The following is a 23684-nucleotide window of genomic DNA, read 5'->3' as shown; positions in this document are numbered from 1 at the left end:
CAGCGGTGACCAATCTAAACGCCTCTGATTGGTCATTGCATTCATGAGCTCAATGGAAATGTGTGATTGGTTGCGATGTTCAATTCTGCAAAAAACACAAAGAAGAAATCTGATGCAATATAAGCTAAACATAATGCCAATAGCAACACTTTTCATTTATTTTCACATTACAGTCATAATATATTTATTTTAATTGAGTTTTGCCACCTTATTTATTAATTTGGGGGCATTTTTGTTCCTTTTGCTTGCATTTTGGGCCCATTAACTTCCAACCTTGTTGGCCAATACCAAAAGCTATTGTGTTGAAAGAGCAAAACTGAACATTGTGCCTAACATACAGGTATGATACAACCAATATGTGACCCTGGACCACAAAACCAGTCTTAAGTGTCAATTTTTCAAAATTGAGATTTATACATCATTTGAAAGCTGAATAAATAAGCTTTCCATTGATGTATGGTTTGTTAGAATCGGACCTGGAATCTGAGGGTGCAAAAAAATCTAAATATTGAGAAAATCGCCTTTAAAGTTGTTCAAATGAAGTTCTTAGCAATGCATATTACTAATCAGAAATGAAGTTTTGAAATATTTACTGTAAGAAATTTACAGAATATCTTCATGGAACATGATCTTTACTTATTGTCCTAATGATTTTTGGCATAAAAGAAAAGCGATTTAAGACTGGTGTTGTGCTCCAGGGTCACATATGTGCATAAATCATGACAACATTTCATTTCTGGCTGAACTTTTCCTTCAACACTTAGCATCCGTGGATGTTCTTGAAGCATCCACCGGCTGAGCTGTCTTGGGACTTCGAGAATGCTTTCTGTTGTTTCTTTGAGAGATACTCTTCCAGGTGGTCATGGGAACACTGGGAGCCTCCCTCTTTTTTGATACGAGCTCTGCTTGAACCACTCTCTCGATCTGCTCTCTGTCTTCATCGGAGGAAGCGTCGCTCGTAGAGCTCATCTCCACCGCAGGCTCCGTGAACACTATCAGCTGATTTCTGCGATGAGGAACTTCGCCAGCAGGACTCCCATCGGCCCCTTTCTCCTTCGTCAGCACGGTGACCATCATCTGGGCCACGCTGTGGTTCAGAGATGCGCTTCGGAACAGCATATTGGAGCGTGGCTGCACCATCTGGATGCCGCCGATGGGAATGGTGAGGCTGAGGTTGGGAATCATCACCTGGGGCTGCGAGTGCAGGGGCAGGTGACTTAACACGCGCTGGCCTTCCCTGGGCTGCGTGTTCCTGGAGAGACGCCCCTGTGCCGGAGGCCAAGACTGTGTCATGCTGGTCCTTCTCTGAGGACTGTGTGTCTTCTCCTTGGGAGGAGCCAGAAACACATATTTTTAGTGAAATCAGCATGTAGAGTGAGCACTAGTCCAGTCATCTTTATTCTAGACGAAGGACGTTATTTCTAAACCGTGTGGTAAGTCTTGTTTTGCGGCTACAGCTAAAGATAGTCCTGGTTCATCCCAAATGTGTATTTCAGACAGTAGATGGTAAACAGACATGTATGTATTTAAGTTCAGGCGTCAGATCCTGGGTTAGTATCTTGGGTTTTGGCTTCAATTGTTTGTAGAGACCGGCGGCCTGGCTTCTATTTCTAATAAAGGTGTGACACTAAAATAACACACGGTGTGCTTTTGGAATCAGGATATTTGTTTTGGATGTTTATCTTGGATATATTTGTCTGTCTTGTTTTCATACTAATTACATTTTGTGTGCTAATAAAAAACATCTTTCTATTAGAGGACTTAAACTCAGACAAAGAAAGAAGCATTTAGCTATCAAGACTAGAAATGCACAGTTTACTCACTATTGAAACATGGGTGAATGTTTGTTATAAGAGGTGGTAAGGGGTGACATGGTTCAGTCTAAGAAACTATATATATATATATATATATATAAATAAAAGCTGATTTTATCTGTTCTGTTCATCCCCATAATTCAGTGGTGAGTTTTTTTTTTTTTTTATCATATGGTTTAAAACACTGTTGTTACTGTTAACTAAAACAATAAAATTATTTTTAAAAAATAATTTTAGTTAATTGACATAAAGCTGAATGAATTAAAATATAAAAGTCAAATAATAGTACAAATAATAATAATAATAATAACATTTATTTAGGAATATTACCTTAGCAGCTAAATTAAATAAATAAGTTCATAGTAAATTACCGAGATTACTAAAGCTGAAATAAAAATAAATAAAAAATATTATATATATAAAATTACACACACACACACACATACACACACAATTACTAAAACTTACTTTGAAAATATAAAAATACAAATTCTGAAGAAATAATAATAATAATATAATAATAATGATTATTATTATTATTTTAGCAAATAGCATAAAATGTAATGCATATTTTAAAAAGACATCACAATATTCATTAAGGTTTTGAAATTGTCTTATTTATAGTTATAGTTATTATAAAATTATTCTTAAAACTATATTATATTATAAGTAACATTTTGGCTTATGTCTGATGAAAGTATATTGATATATTGTCTTAATAATAAATTATCTTTTTACTTTGCATTAATGTTTTTGTACTTGGTAAAAGATTAAATTGAAAAACACTAATTACTATTAATACTATTATTATTAATAATAATAATAATAATCCAACCCACAAGCTTTATTGCAGTCAGTAAGGCTAGCTAGCCGGTATGTGTTTTTCACATCAACGCTCTGGTGTCAAGCAAAAATACTATTTAAACAAAACTGTTTGTTTTAGTTTTTTTTTTCTTTCTTTCTTTCTATGGGGAGCATTATTTGAGAAAACAGGTTTAAACTGGAAACCACCATTTGAGATTAGATCAATATAAAAATGCACTTTAAATAAATGACAATTTATTAGTGCTGCTCTTTTAGCAGTATTTCATTATGGTTACTTGGCACAGAAACCATAAATATCCAATGGCAATCAGTAAGACAAAGCTACATAAAGACACTCACCAGTTTGGTCTTAAGGTGTAGTCTGCTGGATGAGGCTTTTGTTGAATCTCTGGGTTTATCGGCTTGGTACTGAATAGTCACACTGGCCCCGACGGTCAGTGCAAGTGGACAACTGGGAGACGCAGGTTGTATAGGGGACAGGGCTCTAATGGGGGACACACGTCTCTCTGGGAAAGACGAGGCTGGGCGGTTTGAAGGAGACAAAGAGGACAGACAGGATGCCGGAGAGAGACTGAGTCTCGGCGAGGGACAGCGTAGAGGGGACAAGTCCCGTCCAGGAGACTGCGGTAAAGCAGGGGACATTTGCAGGCCGGGAGACAGGCTGCGAATTGGGGACGAGCACTTCCCTGCGGCAGGTTTGAGGTGTGGAAGGGTTACGATAGACTTGGTGGTCTTAGGAGAGGAGGCTTCTCCGTAGTGGCTCGGTTTGCGGGGGCTCATGCTGACAGGCGCTTTGGGATGCTGCTCCCAGCCTGGGTTTGACAGGCCTGAGACGCCACAGGAGCCAGAAGGATCTCTGGACAGAGATGGGGTCTTAGACGACGAGGAGGAGCATGAAGCTTGCTCATCACCTTCATCATTATCTTCAGGCTCGTCAACATCTGTCTCCTCTGCATCTGAGAACTGATGCTCCTCCACCAGCTCCGTCTCGAGGAGATGCTTATCGCTGTCACCTACAGCACAGGACAGTCACTCTATCAGCACTCATTTGACACAATTACTTCATCAAAAATAAATCAATAAATATCATGCCCTCTGATGGCGTCAGAATATTTTGAGAAAAGTCAAAATATTTTGAGAATAAAGTCAAAATATTTTGAGAATAAAATCAAAATATTTTGAGAATAAAATCAAAATATTTTGAGAATAAAGTCAAAATTACAAGAATAACGCTGAAATACTTTGTGAATAGTCAATTTTTTTTTAAATAAAGTCAAAATTCCAAGAATTATGTAGAAATATTTTGTGAATAAAGTCAAAATTCTGAGAATAAAGTCAAAATAATGAGAATAAAGTCAAAATAATGAGAATAAAGTCAAAATATTTTGAGAATAAAGTCAAAATTACAAGAATAATGTCGAAATATTTGGTGAATAAAGTCAAAATTATGATAATTAAGTCATAGCATTTACGAGATTAAAGTTATTACACTGAACAAAATCTGTTTAAAAAATACTGACTGGTTTTCGGACCCCCCCCCCCCCCCCAATACAGTAAAACTGCACATTTTAGAGTGGCCTTTTATAGTATAATATTGTATTTATTTATATATTTTATTTATTTAGTCATTTAAAAGACGCTTTTATCCAAAGCGACTTACAAATGAGGACATAATATTATAATATTATTATTATATGTGTAATAATCATGCTGTCTAATCAGCATCTTGATATGCCACACCTGTGAGGTGGATGGATTATCTCGGCAAAGGAGAAGTGCTCACTAACACAGATTTAGACAGATTTGTGAACAATATTTGAGAGAAATAGGCCTTTTGTGTGCATAGAAAAAGTCTTAGATCTCTGAGTTCAGCTCATGAAAAATGGGGGCACAAACAAAAGTGTTGCATTTATAATTTTGTTCAGTGTATATTTTGAGAGTATAGCCTGTATTTAGAGCACCGGGAGAAATTCCAAAGTCTCAGTTTTCAAATTCTGTCAGTTTTATAGCAAAATACAAACAGTAGCTATGTCTTACAATGTGTTTTTCACGCTCTTTAATGTGGCTGCCGCATGACAGATCACTGTATTCGCCTCAGTTTAAGCGGCATGTGAATGAATCATCTTTACAATTACAATGAGACATTCGTTTCATTAGGCTATACTGTTTTATTCCATGCCTTCTGATGTTCCTTCATTTATATCATGCTATAACTTGAAATAAAGAGGAAAAACACATTAATAATTTGTATTTTGTGATAAAACTGACAGAATTTAAAAGCTGAGCTGTTATATTAAAAGCAACAAAGCACGAAGCGTATTCTAATTAGGTGGCTGGCACACTACAAATAATAGATTTGAAGAGGTGAAATATTATCTGAAATCATTTACTGTATTATACCATGAATACAACAGTTTGTGAATAGTCAATTAACGCTATATACCTCAGAAAAGGCAACAAGTTGGAGCCCACTTTTTATTGTTATTTTAATTTTTTATTGTTGTTTTTAATTGAATACATGTGAGAAATGAAAAGTTGGATGCCACAGACGTTTTTGCTGAATAGTGGAATTTTCAAAAATAAAAATTGTAGAATTTAATGAATTGATTCACATGAATACAGCCATCTGTCACGCCACATTAAAGAGCTTGAAAGAAGATTTTAAAAGATTTAAAAGAGATGTTATTTTATATTAAAAGTACCAAAAGCACAAAACTTGCAGCTATTATTGGGCGGCTGGCGCACTACAAATAACGAATGCAATTGAAGATGTGAAAAAGCCTATTATTTCCATGCATACTGTCCCTGCAAATATGACACATGGTATGGTTTATGATGATAATCCCACATACATTTAAATCAATTCCGGAGGCCTGGCAACTTTTCCCGGTGCTCCCAATCCGGACCATTTGCATGTGCAATATAGGCTATACTGTCAAAATATTAGGCTATAAATTTATTTTTTGTAATTTTGACTTTATTCTCAAAACCTTTTGACTTTATTCTCATAATTTCGATTTTATTCTCGAAACATTTCAACTTTATTCATGTAATTTCGACTTTATTCTCTACTGAAACATTTCAATTTAATTCTTGTAATTTCGACTTTATTCTCTACTGAAACATTTCAACTTTATTTTCGTAATTTCGATTTTATTCTCGAAATACTTTGACTTAATTCTTGTAATTTCAATTTTATTGTCTACTGAAACATTTCAACTTTATTCTCGTAATTTCGATTTTATTCTCGAAATACTTTGACTTAATTCTTGTAATTTCAATTTTATTGTCTACTGAAACATTTCAACTTTATTTTCGTAATTTCGACTTTATTCTCTAAATATTTTGAATTTTGACTTTCCTTTACTTTTGACTTTTATTCGCAAAATATTAAAACTTTAATTTTGTAGTTTTAGATTTTTTTTTTGCACTATAACATTGTTGTAATATTTAAACCACATGCCACAATAATCTATTGTATTCAGAAATACATTATATATTATATGCAATATATACGTATATTATTATTTGCATTAAATCTAATTTATTATTATGTTTATCATATAATTTGATCATTATTTATTCAAAGTGACTGTCAATGGTTTAAAGCTTTTAACTAGCAGTACCATAAAAATAAATTAGGATTAGGGTTAGTAACTGACATTATATAAATAATACATATGTGTGCTACCATTCAAACTTTTGGGTCAGTAAGTTTTTTTTTCTTAATATTAAAATTAATAATATTCAGCAAAGACGCATTAAATTCATCAACCGTGACAGTAAACACATTTATAATGTTGCAAACAATTTCTATTTCAAATAAATGCTATTTTTTATACCTATTTTATACCTATGTTTTTCTATTAATTACACAATATTTAAAAATGTATAATTTTGTATTAATATTTGTATCAAATATTAAGCAGCACAACTGTTTTCAACATTGATAATAACAAATATATTAAATACAAATAATAAATATTCAGCATATATTATCATCAAATCAGCTTATTAGAATGTTTTCTGAAAGACTGTGACATTTGAAAATATATTCAAATAGAAATAGAAATATTTCAGAATATAACTGGTTTTACTATATTTTTGATCAAATAAATGTAGCTTTGATGAGCTTAATTATATTACATAATTTGTTTTTACATAATATAAATGACAGAGTTTTATATATTTTTAATATCAATTTTATATAAAATATTAAATTTGAAGCCTTTTCCCCATCCAAAGTTCCTCAAAAAGTTTTTGTTTTCTCTCACCTCCCTCATCTGTCTCAAGCTCACACTGGACTGGTCCTGGAGCAGTTCCCTCTGGACATCTCTTCCCATGAGCCTTTGACTTCATATGTTTAGTTAGATTCCCTGAGGAAAGCCGTTTCATCATGGGAACACAAAAGAAAATATGAAATGTATTTATATCATGTGCATCCCTGTGAGAGTACATGTGTAGACTTAACCATGTGGATGCTGTATAAACAACGCCTGATGACATTTAACTAGTGATATTATAACATCTATTATAAACCTCATAACACCCCTTTATAAACCCCTATCTTTCTTGTTTACAACATTTCTGACTAAAACAGAAAGACAGGGCACATATTGTTGCGCTTGTCCTTTTCATAAATGAGTTTAAATAAGTTTGCATGACATTGACAAAAAAATTGCAGGTGTCATCTGTATTTTGGTCCATTTTAAGTAAAAGACATATTAAATGGCCATATCTGCTAAAAATGTTCTCTTTTAGTTGTACACTAATATATAGATGGGCTTTTTTATCTAATTAATACACGTTTGTTAGTAATATTAATGAAATGTAATATGTGCAGACATGGACTAAATGCCACAAAAGTTCAATACTCAGCTGTGCAGCATACAGTACCTTTGGTTTTGAAGGCGAAGTTGCAGTGCTGGCAGACGTAGGGTCGAGCGTCCGTGTGCAGTCGTATGTGTTTACGCAGCATGCTGGGTTTCTTACAGCGTATTCCACACTCTTCACATACATATCGGCCCCTCCCACGGCCCCGGACATATACGTACTCCTCACTCGACCTGTAGCTGGAAAAGAACGTCACCATCACTGACACATAACAGATGAACTACTTGAGCATAAGGCTATAGATAACTCAGAAATCTCTTTCCTTGTGGAACAAAATACACAGAAATATGTGGAAGAAATAATGCAGAATTGTGCCATAAGGGGGTCAAACTCTGAAAATTGTCTAAAAAAACTCATAGACGTATGTACTAGGTACCAAAATGAAACGTATTTTCAGAAACTTAATTGCCTGTTAATTGTTATTCAATTAAACCACATTACAGTTCAAATTTAAATTAGATGAATTTTAGAGTGTGTTTGACACACTTAAAGGAACACTCCACTTATTTTGAAAATAGGCTCATTTTCCATCTCCCCAAGAGTTAAACAGTTGAGTTATACCATTTTTGAATCCATTCAGCCGATCTCCGGGTCTGGCGGTAGCACTTTTAGCGTAGCTTAGCATAGATCATTGAATCTGATTAGACCGTTAGCATCTCGCTCAAAAATAGTTTCCTATTTAAAATTTGACTCTTCTGTACTTCTCTTCTGTCATGTACTAAGACTGACAGAACATTAAAAGTTGAGATTTTCTAGGCTGATATGGCTAGGAACTATACTCTCATTATGGCGTAATAATCAAGGATGGGTGCAGCAGGCGCAATGATATAACGCAGCGCCTGAAAGTAGTCCCCAGCTAGGTAACTAGTTATCATATAGGTTTCAAAAACGGTAAAACTCAACTGTTCAACTCTTGGGGAGTTGGAAAAGGAGCCTATTGTGGAGTGGAGTGTTCCTTTAAGTAGGACTTAAACACATCTTTATATGTACAGTATGTATAGTTAAAGTGTACCGCTGAATGTACTGAAACTAAAATATAATGTAATTCTTGTGACACTTGTGTATTTGAATTTGCAAATAAAGATGAGATAATGATGAATGATGCACTTTTGTGCACTATATTCTACAATTTGTTAACTTTAAATGTAGTCAACACATTGTTAAAACTATACTCAGGTATGTTAATCAACACAAAATAAATGTACTTCTGTAAAACCTGAGAAGAGATTATTAAAACATTGATTTAAAATGTACTTCAAAATAAAGTTTTTAATTTATTATTATTGTAAAGGGTGCTTTTAAAAATGTATTTAAGTGTGTTAAGAAACAGCCATGAAACTACACTTAAGGGCCTTTTTATTCATTGAAATATGTTACCTGCAAGTACAGTTTTATATGTTTTTTGCTTGTTTTTAAACTGCACTGTTGTAAGATCTGAAGTACACTACAAGGGCACATTAAAATACAATTAAGCATACTTATTTTCATATTTCATGCATTTCAACAGAATACTTGTGGATTTGTTGATTAAATAATAACAGATGCTGAATTTTAGAACTGCATATTAGTATAACACTCTTACTATTTGTACCATCTCTTTCTATGGCAGGAATAGTAACAGTAGTATGCTAGCATGCAATTTCGAATTCAACAATTATTTTCAGTGTTGATGTGAACTAACCTTCATGCGACCAAAAGGTGAATCATAGCTATATTTATTTAAATTAATTTATATTTATTTAAGTTAAACAAACAGAATGTAACAGAAAATAGCACATGTAGGTTGACATTGAAACTGTAAGTTCTCAACATCACCTCTAGGTTAATTAAAATAGCAGCGGAGCATAGCCTCTGGGCTGGAATACGTACATAAAGAGGCCTATACATTGATCTCACAGGTCTGTGTGGGAGATCTGATCTCCAATCTATGGCACCTGCAAGCTACGCTTTTAAAGGTGTTCTTAAACAGCTTGATATGCTTGGCACAGTCCCTCTTTCAGACACCACGCGTGCATATATATCCATACACACCCCCTCCGCCTACCCACAGACACACACATGGGTAGTCTGGCTGGGTATCCACCCTGTTTGTGTCCAGAAAGTCCCAAAACGGGGCCTCCACTTGACCTCAAACAGAGCACCATTTATAATCTCAAGAACTAGGGCCCCCCTCCCTTCCGACCCCCTTCACCACCACCCCGACTCAAACATGGGGTTCTTGTAATGCCGCTCTGTGCCCCGAGTCCGGCCGTCTATGCCAATCCAAACAGCTGAGAGGGGGGGAACCCTGGACCTGACCAGAAGCTCATAGCCAATAACATGAGCACAAATCAAGAACTGTGTGCCAGCTTTCTTAAAAATAACAGTCATAATAGAGTTCAATTCTGGGGGGGGCTTAGTGTTTTAGTTTTAGACTGTGCAGCTATTTAATATGTGGTTTCCCAAAGAAACAGACCACTGTTCTTCACACAGTAAAAATTTATGTGATCCAATAACAAATGTCATTCCAAACATACACTACAGTACAAAGGTTTGGAATAAGTAAGATTTGTAATGTTTTTTAAAGTCTATTATGCTCATCAAGGCTGCATTTACAGTATGTGATCACAATACAGTAAAACAGTAATATTGTAACGGTTTTCTATTTTAATATATACATAATTTTTTTTTTTTTACAGAAATTATTCTGATATGCTGATTTATTGTCAGTGTTGGAAACAGTTGTGCTGCTTAATATGTTTTTATTTGGAATCTGTGATACTTTTTCAGGATTCTTTGATGAATAAAAAGTTAAAAAGCATTTACAAATTTTTTTGCAACACTATACACAATCATTTAAAAGTCTGGGGTCAGCACTTTAAAAAATTTTTTTTTCTAAATTAATAGTTTTATTCAGCAAGGATATGTTAAATTGCTAAAAAGTGGAACCTACCAAAGATTTTCTGATATTCTGGTGTCTAGAATATGGCTTGCATGTGTCCCTCCTTTAATGTAAGTCTTTATGATTTTTTTTTTTTTCCCAATTAATAATCTGCCAGGTCTAAGAAAAATCATGATTTGATATTAAAATGTGATTTTTAAGTATCATTCAAGTCTGTAGCAGGGTGTGGGTTAAGTTATGCACTTAAGTTCAATACTTAATGCCTAAAGAAAGAGCTTCGATCCTGTCACGGAAACTTAAAATTTGTAAAAAAAAAAAAATCATGACGTGTTTTAAATGGAGGTAAATTGTGCAGAAACCACATAATTAACCTCCACCTGAAATGCAAACTAAATCCGTTTTCTACACTTTCACGCAAAATCACTCCCCTCATACATCAACTTAAGCCTCAGAGCTTCCACTTTAAGATTCACAGACCACCTTAACCACCTTCAGCCTTTTCATTCTGAAGGGACAGAAATGTGTCCTAAACTCTGTTTTAACGCTCCCCAGAGACCATACATGCATGGTGGAAGAGCACAGCCAAATTATGAGTCAATTTCATGGCTGCTGTGAAGAGTATGATGTGTGTTATAAGTGCCATCATTCCTCAGAAACACCACAGATGGTTGTTTCTAGGAAGACGTGTGCCTGTAAACTGATCTCAGTCACGACAGACTACATAACCTTGAAGACTTACTTTTCTTTCTTGTAGTAGTGTGTATGACTTAATTTGTAGTTCATATAAGGCTTGAAGCCAGACTGATTCAGAGTTCTAATTTATAGCTCAGATTATTTTATTATATAGACTTCCCTCTTTCATTAAAAATAACCACTTACTCTAATGAACATCCCTTAGATCCTTTATAGCACAGAGTGTGCTTCGGTTTTCATGCATATGTTAGAGTATTTTAAGCCGAGCATGCCATAAATTTCAACATTAGTAAAGTATGCACATACTCTGTGCATGCAGCTAGAATTTTTCATGCGCCTTGTTTATGTACTAATTTATTTATTTATGCAATAACTGATTTGTGCACAAGGTGGCAACACCGTTGTTTCACAGTCGAAAAAGAAATTAATGAAACTCGACGACAACAATTGATAACCACGTTGCCAAGCACTTGGTTACAAGAAACTGGTTTAAACCAGTACAAATACATTTTTATTGGTCATAACTTATGAAATAGCACAGATACTGGATGAAATTTTCTAGTGTGCATGTGCTAATCATATGGCGTATACTCTGAAAAACTATAGCCCAAAGTGTACATAGTTTTTTACACATATGTTTGGGTGTGCGTACAGTATGCAGATGACAATGTGCATTATGTCACAGAAGCACGTGCAGTCCGAATTTTCTAATTAAATGTATTCTGTGCATGCAGGCTGAACATGTGCATTGATTTTTTTGCACAAATCAGTTTGTCCACAAGGTGGCAACACTGGCCTGGGCCGTTGTTTCACACTCAAAAAATAAATGGAAGAGATGGAGCAACACTAACATCAAAATACTGGAGATGGCAACAAGATGCACATGTTGACAAGCACATTTGTGAAAGGGGTTACCAGATTGCTACAACTCTAATTGAAAAAAATACAAAGGAATATTACTGGTCATAACTGGACAGACTAGAATGCATATGTCACGCCCCAAAGCATACTTTTTAATTTTTTTTTTACATGTAATTTTACATGTGCACTGGCAATTTTTTTTATAATTTTTTTTCGCAAATTGGTTTGTCCACAAGATGGCAACACTAGACCCATGGAAGCCCGTTTCCAACACTGAAAAAAAAAAAAAAAAACTTTTTATCTCACAATTTTTTTTCGCAATTGTGAGTTTACATCCTGTAATTCAGATTTTTTTTTTTCCTCAGGATTGAATGATATAAACTTGCAATTGCGAAAAAAAGTCAGTATTGCAAGAAAAAAGTCAGAATTATGAGATATAAACTCACAGTTGCGAGAAAAAAGTCAGAATTGTGAGATATAAACTCACAATTGCAAGAAAAAAGTCAGTATTGTAGGTTTATATTACACAATTCTGAATTTAGTTTTTACAATTGCAAGTTGATTTGTAACTCGCAATTGCGCTTTTAGATCTTGCAGTTCTGAGAAAAAATTCTGAATTGCGAGATTGAGAATTGACAATTGTGAGAAAAATGTCAGAATTGCGGGACAAAAAATTTAATTTCATAATTAAATTTTTAATTTTTATTCAGTGGTGGAAACAGGCTGTTGCTTTACATTAGAAAAAGAAATGGATTAAATAGAACAACAACAAATACAGGAGACAGTTATGAGTTACCTGCAACATTTGTTTAAATGAGTACAGGAGATAAATGCACACATTTGGTATGAAAATTTCAAGTGTGCATGTGTTGAGCATCTGTGTTTGCATAAGGTATTAAATTCAGTATACTGAAGGCTATATGTTCAGCATTTGTGTGCAAACGCTAAGCACTCGCATCAAAACCAAAGTATGCTTTGGGTTTAGACTAGTGGTTCCCAACTGGGTCAAGATCCGAAAATGGTCTGTTTTGACTGGATCGTGAAATGCTAAATGCCATGCATCCAATTAAAAAGCGCCCAAATGTTATCATCCAGACTACATTAAATATGGGTTTAATTGCAACAAGGGTTAAAATGGTTCAAGCCGTGGCCAGTTTTTTATTTTTTAAAACAGAAGAATAATATCATATCCCGTTCATTGTGTTGTCCAAAGAAATTTTGAATGCCCAAAGTCTAATATAACCATGGCTTTATGCTAACCACAATGGTTTTGTGCCGTGAATTATTGGCTGCCGAAAACGTTTTACTTTTGCACTACAAACAATTTTGGTACTGTTTGGTTGCCACTTAGAACCTTGGTATTGAAGCAAATCCAGTTGAAAAACACTGCTGTAAATCTCTTATAAATTGGTTTTTCATTCATATAAAAACACCTCAAAATGTGAGTCTACTGCATCTTGGCCATCTCCATATGCCTTCAGCTCAATGACCAAAATCATTGATGCAGTATGGTGTAAATGGGACTCTGTGGGGTTCCACAGGAAGTGACCGCCAGGCTAGGTAGTTTCCTGGCTCGGGCTGTGTAACAGACGGTCCGTGTTGGCTACCAACCGATCTCCTGCAGCGGGGCAAGAACAACACTGCTCAAAATACTGGTGACAAGAAAGCCACCATACATACAGTATGAGCAGGGTGCACCGTGCAGTAAGACTCTAGCTGAGGAGAATAGAAAAACCACAGCTGCTGCATCTATGTCAATATTAAAAGCCAGATTTGAATTAAAAAAAATAATAATTTTCATAGCAAAATATTTTTTTCATTAAATTTGCAAGATACAAAATAAACACAACTGCAAGAAATAAAGTCGGAACTGCAAGATATAATCCTGACTTTTTTCTCACATTTCTGATGCCTTTTTGCAGAATTGAAAGATATACCCCCAGTTTCACAACAAGGCTTAAGTCTATTCCTAGACTAAATGTAAGTCTGATCTGTTTTAACTGAAATAAACTTGCAATCACTGATCTTAAAACATACCAGTGCCTTTGTTTTGTATTTCGATGCACACTAGTAATGTTTTTTTCTAAGGCACGGTTATAAAAATTACTTAAATGTCCTAATTGAACAACGGCCTAATCCTGGTTTAGTCTAAGCCCTGTCTGTGAAACCGGCCCATAGTCTCACAATTGACCTATCGGTAAGCCCCTCCCATCGAGCGCAGTTGAGCAGTCGAGTATCAGTTGCTCGGGGAGTGGAACTTCGGTTTCATGGTGTTTATGCTACAAAAATGGAAAAACTATGTGCCTATGGTACTTGTATACTTGTACGCTGATTCCAGGTATCAGCGTACAACCTTGGGTTTAGGAAATTACATTTCCTAAACCCAAACAAAACAGAGCAAAATGTCCCTAAGCATTCAACCCCAATCCAAATGAAGACAAAAACGGTCATTTTCTGGTTGTCATGTACTCATTAAGTTACAATTTTCCTCTGCTCAAGCAGAACATTAATGTCATCTTGTGCTTCAGCAAAGTATCTCTGGTTAAAACTAGCTAAAGTTAAAGTGAGTCCATGCTATTACAAACCAAAATAGCGAACTGTTCTCACGTCATGTACAGTGTAGGTCAAAAACACATAAAAGTAAGTTGACATTTCAGTGCCTCTCCATATTAAACTGGTTAAATGCACATTAATTTAATCGTACCCTGCGATACATGAACAAGGTTGATCCTGCATGTTGTCATCTGCGATCGTGACGACCGTGATTTGAGACTTCTCCCACTTCCATTGTGATTTGTAAACCCTCGCTTCCAAATTAATCAGTTACCCACCATGTTTATTTTAAAATCTTTTATACATCCCTCCATGGAATATGTAATTCCCACTTGAATGGTGGCGCTTCTGTGTAATTCCCCACTTGAATGGTGGCGCTTCTGTGTAATTCCCCACTTGAATGGTTGCCCTTCATTGCGGGACAAGGTTTTCACACTGACAGCTGTCATTGGAAGACAGTGAGCAACTCTGTTTGTTTGTCCGAGGGAGCAACAGTAACTAAGGGGAGCAGGGCTTACCGATAGGTCAATTGTGAGTTATAAAGTCCAATTCTGAGGAAAAAAATACAAATTTGACTATAACTCGAAATTTACAAGAAGTCCGAATTGCGAGATGTAAAATCGCAATTACCTTTTTATTTTTTATTTAGTGGTGGAAACGGGCTTCCATATTTATCAGAGTTGGCCTTGCTGTTTTCATGATGAATTGCAAATTTGTATTTTAATAATATTATCACTTTGTTTTATTTTGTATGACCAAATAAGCTTTACTTTACTATTACATTTTACAAGTATAATGTTTACAAAAAGCAAAAATAGACAGCACATAGATAGCCTCCATAAGAATTAACCCAGATAGCACACATACGTCTGCAAGATGTCTGTTAAAGATCTCTTGATCTGGAAAGCATCTGCTGTCTACAAACGTCTGGCAGACGTCTTTCAGATGTCAGTTTTACATACATTCTAAATCATAAAGATCTTAAAGACATCTAATAGACGTCTATTTGACATCTAAAAGGAAACGTCCTATAGACGTATTGCAGATGAGCAAACACCCTAAATAATACATCTTGCAGATGTAAATGCAGACATCAAATAGACGTCTCTGAGATGTACGTGTGCTATCAGGGAAGTATCTACAAAAAGTTTGAATGGAGGTTTAAGCTGAATTGCTTGCAGGAAATTGTGAAGAAAAGCAACAAAATATCTATTTATATAGACTACAATGCTGCCTTGCATACACCATAGCTAAGATATACTGCAATCATCTACAACATCATACTTTTACACATTGCATATTAGTATGACTTACCCTCCTTCACAAATTTGAACCCGTGAGCTGTATTTGGAGGTAGATAGTTGATCCTCCTTCTCCTCAGATGTTTTCTTTTCTACCTCTGTCAACTCAGCTTGCTGGGCTTCTTTCAGTTCTGTGGGCTGTGTGGCATGTACCTACACTCGAGAGAGACACGGGCAAGTTCACCAACCCTATTCCGGGTGCCCAGGGAGACAGAGATGGGGGGGAAGTCTCATTCAACATTTTCCAGATAGCATTAGATCTAACTTACTTTTAAGTTGTCAAGAGTAAATTAAAAAAAAAATAGAAAAGGCAAAAAGACTGGAATGTGGACCGTGAAGCTAATTGTGATATTTTTAAGTCAATTTTTAACATTTTATGTTACTAAAACACTCATATACATTTTAAAATACTGAGCTAAACAAAGATAAGCCCCCAATTTAATAAAATCAATGACAGCTACCATATCAGTCATTCTCCCTGTTAGAAAATCAAGTTTTAAATGGTCAAGCTGTTTTGAGAAAATGGTAGCTGGTTAAACAACTAATGACCAGCTTGGAGCAGATTGGAACCAGCAACCATGTTCCAAAACACAAGTGTAAGAATTTCCATGCATTGACTATAAATTCAAGAGTTGTTACATTTACCTCTGTCACGTTAGGCTTTTGGGAGTCAGGTGTTTCTTGTTTCCTGTCCAGCGAGGGTGATATGGCCGCCGTGGTGTAGATGAGTGCTGCATGTCTCTGCCTGCAGTGCAACAGGGCTAGCATGTCCTTGCTTGTCAGGCCAGGAGGGTATGGGTTGCAGGTACTTGTATGCCATGAGGAATAGACTGAGTTTTGTTCACTCTGTATGGACGGATTGGGCTTTATGTAGTTTAGATAGCACCAGCTAAAATTAAGGTTAGTGTTAAGAGTCGGAAATGGTGGTTCTCTGTGTTCTGTAGGGAAGATGACACTTTGCTCACCAAGTCTTTCTTCCTTCTTGCATTCGATCAACACTTTATCATTTCCACTTTCATTTTCCTGATTGTCCTCCTCCTCTTTCACTCGTTTTTGTTGTTGCTCACTTTCTGGGATGAGCTCCTCACTGCTCGTGGGGGACAGCACACGTTTGGTTGCGCCAGCACTTATTGATTTGGATCCATCAGATATTGGTTGTTGGTCCGTGATTTCAAACTTTGAGGCCATTGCAACTGAACTGATTCCAGAGCAGCAAGGTTCCTGAGGCCTTGCGGTAAATGTTTGTGAAACTGTAGTGTAAATTGAGCCTGCATAATGTGTAAGGTGTGAATTAAGACGGACTGGAATTCTCTGGGCTGGTAAAGGTGTCAGTGGTTCTGGGTTTGAAGTAACATCAAAACCAAGATTCTGATGGGGATAATGAGTGAGGTATGGCTGGTTGACCCTGGTGTCAGAATTCATCAATTCATTCTCCACTGGAATTTCAAGCTTAAGTCCTGTCGACATTGAAGAATAATGAGCTCTGGCAGCACCTGATGGACAAAGCAGACTTCCCACTGTTGTGGGCTGATCAATATGAATCAGTGGGGTCAACTGCAATGCATTCTGTTGGGTATTCTCTGATAAAACATGCTGTGATTGCATGACCTGCTTCTCACCAAATAAGTGTACAGTATTGCTTAAAGTCACAAGATGGGTGGTGGTTGGACTGTAGGAGGTGCCTGGGCTATAGCTAGGCGATGTGTTAGTCCTTCGAGTGGGAGAACAGGTGTTGATGGCTTTAGAAGATTGGTCTTCCTCCTCAGGTTCCCTCACTGCACGATGCCTCATTAGAAGACATTTCCGCCTTTCTCTCCATCCCGCAGGGGTTCGATCTGGAGACAAACTACTGTAGTCGAATGACTTACTGCGAGTTTCCGTAATAAGGTTAGCATGCTGAGGAACATGGGGCGCCTGCTCAGATGCAGAGCGCCTCATTTCTCTGTGAGGATTTGTGGGAATTGTCAACGTATGAGGGGCTCTTGATCTCCTAGTTGGCGTTGTAACTGCATCACCTCTGCAAGCCTCTTCAAATGAAGTTGACCGACTGGAGGTATGAGACACACAACTGTCTTGACTCGGACTGTGAGGCAGGGACATTGATTCAAAGCTTGAGTCCCCTGATGACTGAGCAGCTTCTACGAGACGAAGACGTTTCTTTTTAGGTGGTAACTTCTCAATCGGAAGTTGGGCCAAAGTTGGACTTCTTTGGGGCCATTGGAACTCACTTACTTTTTCAACGTCCTTTATTTTGTGGATAGTTGGAAGGGGCGATACTGCCATGGTGTTGGTGTTTGAATCTTCAGTGACCAGGATTTCTGGCACTTGGACATTGTGTTGACGTACAAGTTTACGAAAGGATGGTTTACTTGCCTGCTGCTTTGATTGTGAGTAAGGGGAACAGTGAGAGACATCATGAGAGTGAGAGACCTCATCTGGTCCAGGTGTTTTTAAAGTACTATCATGTTTCTCAAATGAACTAGTATGCTGTATGACAGATATTCCTTTCAAAGCACCTTCTGTACCATGTTCTTGAGTGGTCCCTTTAGTAGGCTGTTCACAAGTTGGTGTATAACCTTTCAGTGGTATGTAAGAAATGGAGGGTAAAGAATGATCTTCAAGTTCAATACTCTCTTCTTTCCTTCTTTTTCTAAATGCAAAAGCAGCAGGACGAGTTGTATGTGTTCTTATGGGTTCTTCCACTTGATAGACTTGACTTTCAGTTTGTTGAGAAATATGAACCGTGCAGCAGTGTTGTTTGTGTGTTTGATATCTCTCCCAGTCAGTAAAAACTATACCACATGCATCACACTCAAATGGCTCTTGTTTCAGGCTGGGATCAGGCACTGTAGAAACTGAGGGATGAAATGGTGAGCTGGAATAGGATTGTTCCTCCATGGTCATTTCAGCACCTATGGGCAATTCAATGGCAGGCTGCCGTCTTAGCATACCGTGACGCCGATTCTGAACTGGTTGCTGGTCATCAAAAGATTGGCTAAGGCGAAGGCTGCGAGAAGTTTCAGACACATCACTAACACCTGCATCTGATGGCATAGAGTGACTTCTTAGTAGAGGAGCTGTGGTGGCCGGGTCAGTTTGCTGGACACTAAGAGAATGCTGCTGAAATTTCTCACAAGGTACGCCAAGAGTAATGGAACCACTGCTCTTTGCACTCAGATCTGTTTCTTTTGGACTGTGAATAAAGGACTCTTTAGAAGAGGTTGGCTTCACTTCTGTGCTGCTTCTCCTAGAGAGTGAGAACTTTCTGGGTTTGACACTATCAATCTTACTGGTGTCTACCACAGCCTCGTTGATGGTGATGAGTTTAGTTATGTGGTCAATAACTTGCTTTTTAGGCACAGTGAATGGAATTCTTTTTCCTTCTTGCCCAGCAGGACTGCCATGTTGTTCATGAGCAGTCCTTTGTAAATGACCAAGGCGACCGAACTTTCCAAGTATGACCTCTGCATAGCTTTTGGCACTTGTGTTTGGTGGACTATCTTGAGAAACTTCTGTGCTCTCAGATCGAGAGAAATAGCCAGACTCTGTGCTACCTTTGCTACTAAGACCAAACGATGAGGACGCTTCATCAGATGATCCTATTGGTGTTCGTCTTCCTCTGCTAAGTCTCATTGCAAGTCTCTTTTTAACTGCATGGGAGTCTTCTATACCTTGTAACTGTCCCTCAGAGCCCTTTTCTTTGACATTTGACTTTTCAGTGGACATTCTTTGTTTTTCTAAAAAGGAAGATGGTTGGCTTTCTTCATCTGATTCTGTAAGTGGCTCCTCTGAACAGCTTATACCTGGTCCCTCTGTTTCTACAGTCAGACCAGCTTTCACCCTATGAGTGTGGGACTTTCTGTGCTTGTAAAGATTACTTTTAGTCTTAAAGGAGAACCCACATGGTGCACAGGGGTAAGGTCTCTCTCCAGTGTGGGATCGAATATGTTTCTGAAGCACGCTGGGCTTAGCACAAGCGCGACCACAGTATGAGCACACATACTTTCCGGGCTTTTGAGGTTTACGCTCACGTTTTTGTCTAGGTGTACCTTCCAAAGCCTCATCCGTGGAACATGATGGTATAGCTGATACTGCTGGGGATGAAGTTTTAGATGGTATTTCACTAGACTGCCTCATGTTAGCATCAAGACATTCAGAACTTCTCGGTGATGTTCCGTCTTCAACAGTGTCTGTCTCCTGAGCAGTTTTCCTCTGCAATCTGAGACGTTTTCTCTCAATATTATGATGTTTTTGCTGTTGTGCATGCTGCTGCTGGGTGACAATCGTGTTCTGTTCATGATACTGTGGGACTGAATGTGGCTTGGGGCTGTCCGCTGGAGTCTCATTCTGCTTTTCTAAACCTCCAGATTGCTCCCCTATGGTCAACTGGCTATGCAAGGCCTCCATAAAATGAGATGAAAGCTTGAGGTACTGTTTATTCCAGACTGTATGAATGATCAATTAATTTATGACCATTCAGAGCATCGCAAAATATTTTGTTCCATATAGCATATGCATGGATTGTACAGTTTTGGAGCATTCTGTGAACATTATTGCTCAATGTGAGAAGAGCTTCTTCAAAGAATTATATGAAACACTACTACAATTTTTATTTTTTTTTCTCTCAGTTTTTCAGTTAGATGAAATTTTGCCTCTTCTGTTTCTTGTTCTTTCTTGTCTTTGGAAATCCATGGCAATTATGTTTTTCCATGAATGCTCTCAAGTCGCCTTATTCTGCAGATGCTTTATGATGATCCACTTTAGAGATTTAAATTCTGGGAAATATAAGACGACAACAGAATTAGTGACTGTCAATTCTATGTAACAATTGCTAATAAAATACAACACACTCTATATTCATGTGCTATATTCAATGCTCAAGACCTTCAGACCACAGAAATACATATGTGAGCAGTAGAAAGATATCAACTGTCAGTCAAACGGATCCAACAATGCAGAAAGCATTTTTTTTTAGTAAGGTACCAACACTTGACAATGAATCACAATGGATTGTTGCTAACCTTCTTCCTGTTTGACTGTTAAAAGTAAACTGGTTCAAAAATAAATAGTCTAACTGGACTTAAAAGAACATTCTAAAGTATTAGAGTTTCTATAGGTATATGTGTATGTGCATATAGGAGAAAAAAAGGGGTCTAATTAAAGAGTGAAGACTTCAGATTGTTTGGTATTCTTACCAAAAGCACAATTTAAGACAGCACTGATGCATGTGAAAATAAACTCTGACACTGCTTTCACTGCAACACAATAAGGAATTAGGCATCCCACTCACTGACCAGCTGGTATTGGCACCCACGCTTTGCTTTAGGGGGCGGTTAGGTGTGGAACCACAGGAGATCCTGCTGGTACATATCAAAATCACTGCCAACTATACATTCCAGCACAATTCTTGTGTGAATCCAACTCTATGTGTTCACAGACTTCCAATTATAGTGAAAACAGAACATACTGACAAGTGTATTATTAAAGAATGCTGTAGTGTGTATACATATTATCAAGAATGCTGTAGTGTGTATACATATTATTACACTGAGTGTAGAGAATCTGACATTCAGTCAACCAAAATAAATGATTCATGGAAAATTAACCAATACCACAGAAGCTCTAAACAAATCTTTTTGTTTAAATCTTTTTGTTTTAAAGAAAAGGTTTGAAAACAATAAGACAAGAACCTCGGTTTTAACCAAAATAAGATAGAACTGCCTGGTTTGTATTCACATGTCATTCTTTGGCTCACGGTTTGTTGGGTTTGATGAGAATATGTAGGTCGGACGGATAGTGTAGGAGGCCTAAAACATTGTGGTTGTCTGGACTTGGAAGTGAGTCAAGCAAGCATTCATCTCTCTAGAACCACCTGTTCTGTCCTCCCACTCAAAAACACTGGCGACCTTGAATCACAGACTGCAGTGGCACATCATAATGACTCATTTTAGCTCGAATACAGTTCTATAACCATTCTACAATTCTGCATTCAAACTACACACACTGCTTCCTCAGAGAGGCCCGATCTGTCTTCTCTGAACTATTTTTCCAAGCATGTTCTTGATTAGGAGTCAGGATTAGAATTTAACTTGAAACACACAAGGTCTTTTGAGGTAAACTCATAAAATCTCAGCAGGTAATCAAAACCCATGATGATATCCTAGATTACAGACAATGTGCATTTAAAGGGATCGTACCAGCAACAGGGAAAACCCATAGGCACTGATTTGTACCCACTTGATGAGAACACGAAAACAGCCAATATGTGGCAAACAGAATCATCAAGCTGCATGATCGCTGGGCACCTGTGAGCATTTGAAAATATTGTATAACGAGGTCAGTGACGAGTTTTACCAAACCACAGAGTAACCCTGCCAGGCTCAGATGGTTAGAATCTGGGAATAAAGCTTTGTCCACTCCATCAAAACCACGAACACATGAAACATAAGCTTTACACTGTACTTAACCAAATCAAAAATATGCCGTTTAAATACGTTTTAAGAAAGCTCGCCAATTTTCCCTCTCGCTCACTAATGGGCACCCAGTGGTGGTTCCTATGGCAACGGCCCTAAACCATGCAATGGCAGATGGAAGCAAAGCTGGAGGGCTAAATTTATCTCCCAGCATCCTCCTTGACTACAGAGTGAGCGCCTGACCAGCCAAGGTGCCCCCCCCCCCCCCCTTCTCTCCAAAAAAACTAATCTCTCCAGACGGGAGCTGATGGACAGGGAAAAACAATATCACAATCTAGTATTTCTTTTCATAGTTTCATTTAAAACAAAATCAAATAGAATCTTAAAATCAAATTATATATTTTCAAATTCAATTTTAAAAGATGAATGCAAGTAAATTCAAATTCATCCAAAGTAGAAGACCGCAATTAGCAAAGCTCATGATAAATAAACCACTTTACACTCAGATGCCATTCACAGACTTGACTATGAGATCAAAACAGATAAAAAGTGCATATTTTAACCGTACTGGAAAAATTCTGAGGTCTCAGAGCAACAAATGCTCTATCTGTGTTTACTGCATGGTCATAATGAAATCTCTCGTAGAACTTCACATTACATAAACATTACTCATACAGACAGAGATAAACAACACAAAGCATCTCAGCTCTGCAGTCATTCTCTCTCTGTTGATGCTCTAAAACCCTGTGTCAGGCATTCCAGATAAGCAGTCTTTTGCCTTTTCTATACATCTGTCTCTTCCGTACACATTCGCAAACCATCAAACGAATCCCAGTGACTTCATCTACACTGTTTGTGTCCATCTCCCGGGATTTCAATTTCCCCTCCTACCAGTGAAACAGCCCTGGGCCACCCCCGGCATCCATCCGCCCCGAGTCTCATTCATACGGCAGCAGCGTAGAGGAGGACACATACGCAGTACAGTCAGTCCATTCATCCTCTCTTTGCTTGCCTTCTGTACTGGCAGCCATTTGAAACTCACACACACAAACACACACAGTACATTATGGGCAGCATGCAGCCACACTGTACAACCAGCCATATATAACTCTCAAAATTCAGCATAACACATAACACGAAACATACAGATTAATGCTAAGAGGAGCAGCATCATGATCCCGTAAATGTGAGCCCTGCAGAAGTGGACATGTGTAAAACCTGGTAATCAAGCAGATTAGACAAGTAATCATCAATGTCTTTTACCTGGTAGCTGCAGGTCTCCTCTTCAGCCCTGCTAATGTGTGAGAGCAGTCAGGCTTTGAGTGAAGGCTGAGAGCGTGAGTCATAGCGAGAGAGATGGTGAGAGAGAGAGGCTGAATGTATGAATGAGCTGCCGTAGTCTAGCGTGCTAACCGTGAGGCGAAGGGGAGGTGAGATTATGCTTCGCGTA

The 23684-nt window shown here is 37.4% G+C and overlaps 1 protein-coding gene across 1 annotated transcript in view; it reads right to left on the bottom strand.

Annotated features, from left to right (window-relative positions):
• Positions 1 to 753: 753 nt before the first annotated feature.
• Positions 754 to 23684, bottom strand: part of LOC306885317 (transcription factor HIVEP3-like) — a gene marked incomplete at both ends in the record, with an annotated part of 29936 nt that continues 7005 nt past the window's right edge. Inside the window, 6 exons of the mRNA XM_079441771.1 lie at positions 754 to 1326; positions 2979 to 3652; positions 6914 to 7015; positions 7536 to 7711; positions 15835 to 15974; positions 16467 to 20252. Of these exons, the coding sequence (XP_079297897.1) occupies positions 754 to 1326; positions 2979 to 3652; positions 6914 to 7015; positions 7536 to 7711; positions 15835 to 15974; positions 16467 to 20252 (5451 nt within the window). The remainder of the gene's footprint in view (positions 1327 to 2978; positions 3653 to 6913; positions 7016 to 7535; positions 7712 to 15834; positions 15975 to 16466; positions 20253 to 23684) is intronic.

The sequence above is a fragment of the Barbus barbus genome (genome assembly GCF_936440315.1).
Source record: "Barbus barbus genome assembly, chromosome: 19".
Lineage (NCBI taxonomy): Eukaryota > Metazoa > Chordata > Actinopteri > Cypriniformes > Cyprinidae > Barbus > Barbus barbus.
The sequence above is the reverse complement of the archived record's forward strand: the minus strand, read 5'-3'. Positions and strand labels throughout refer to the sequence as shown.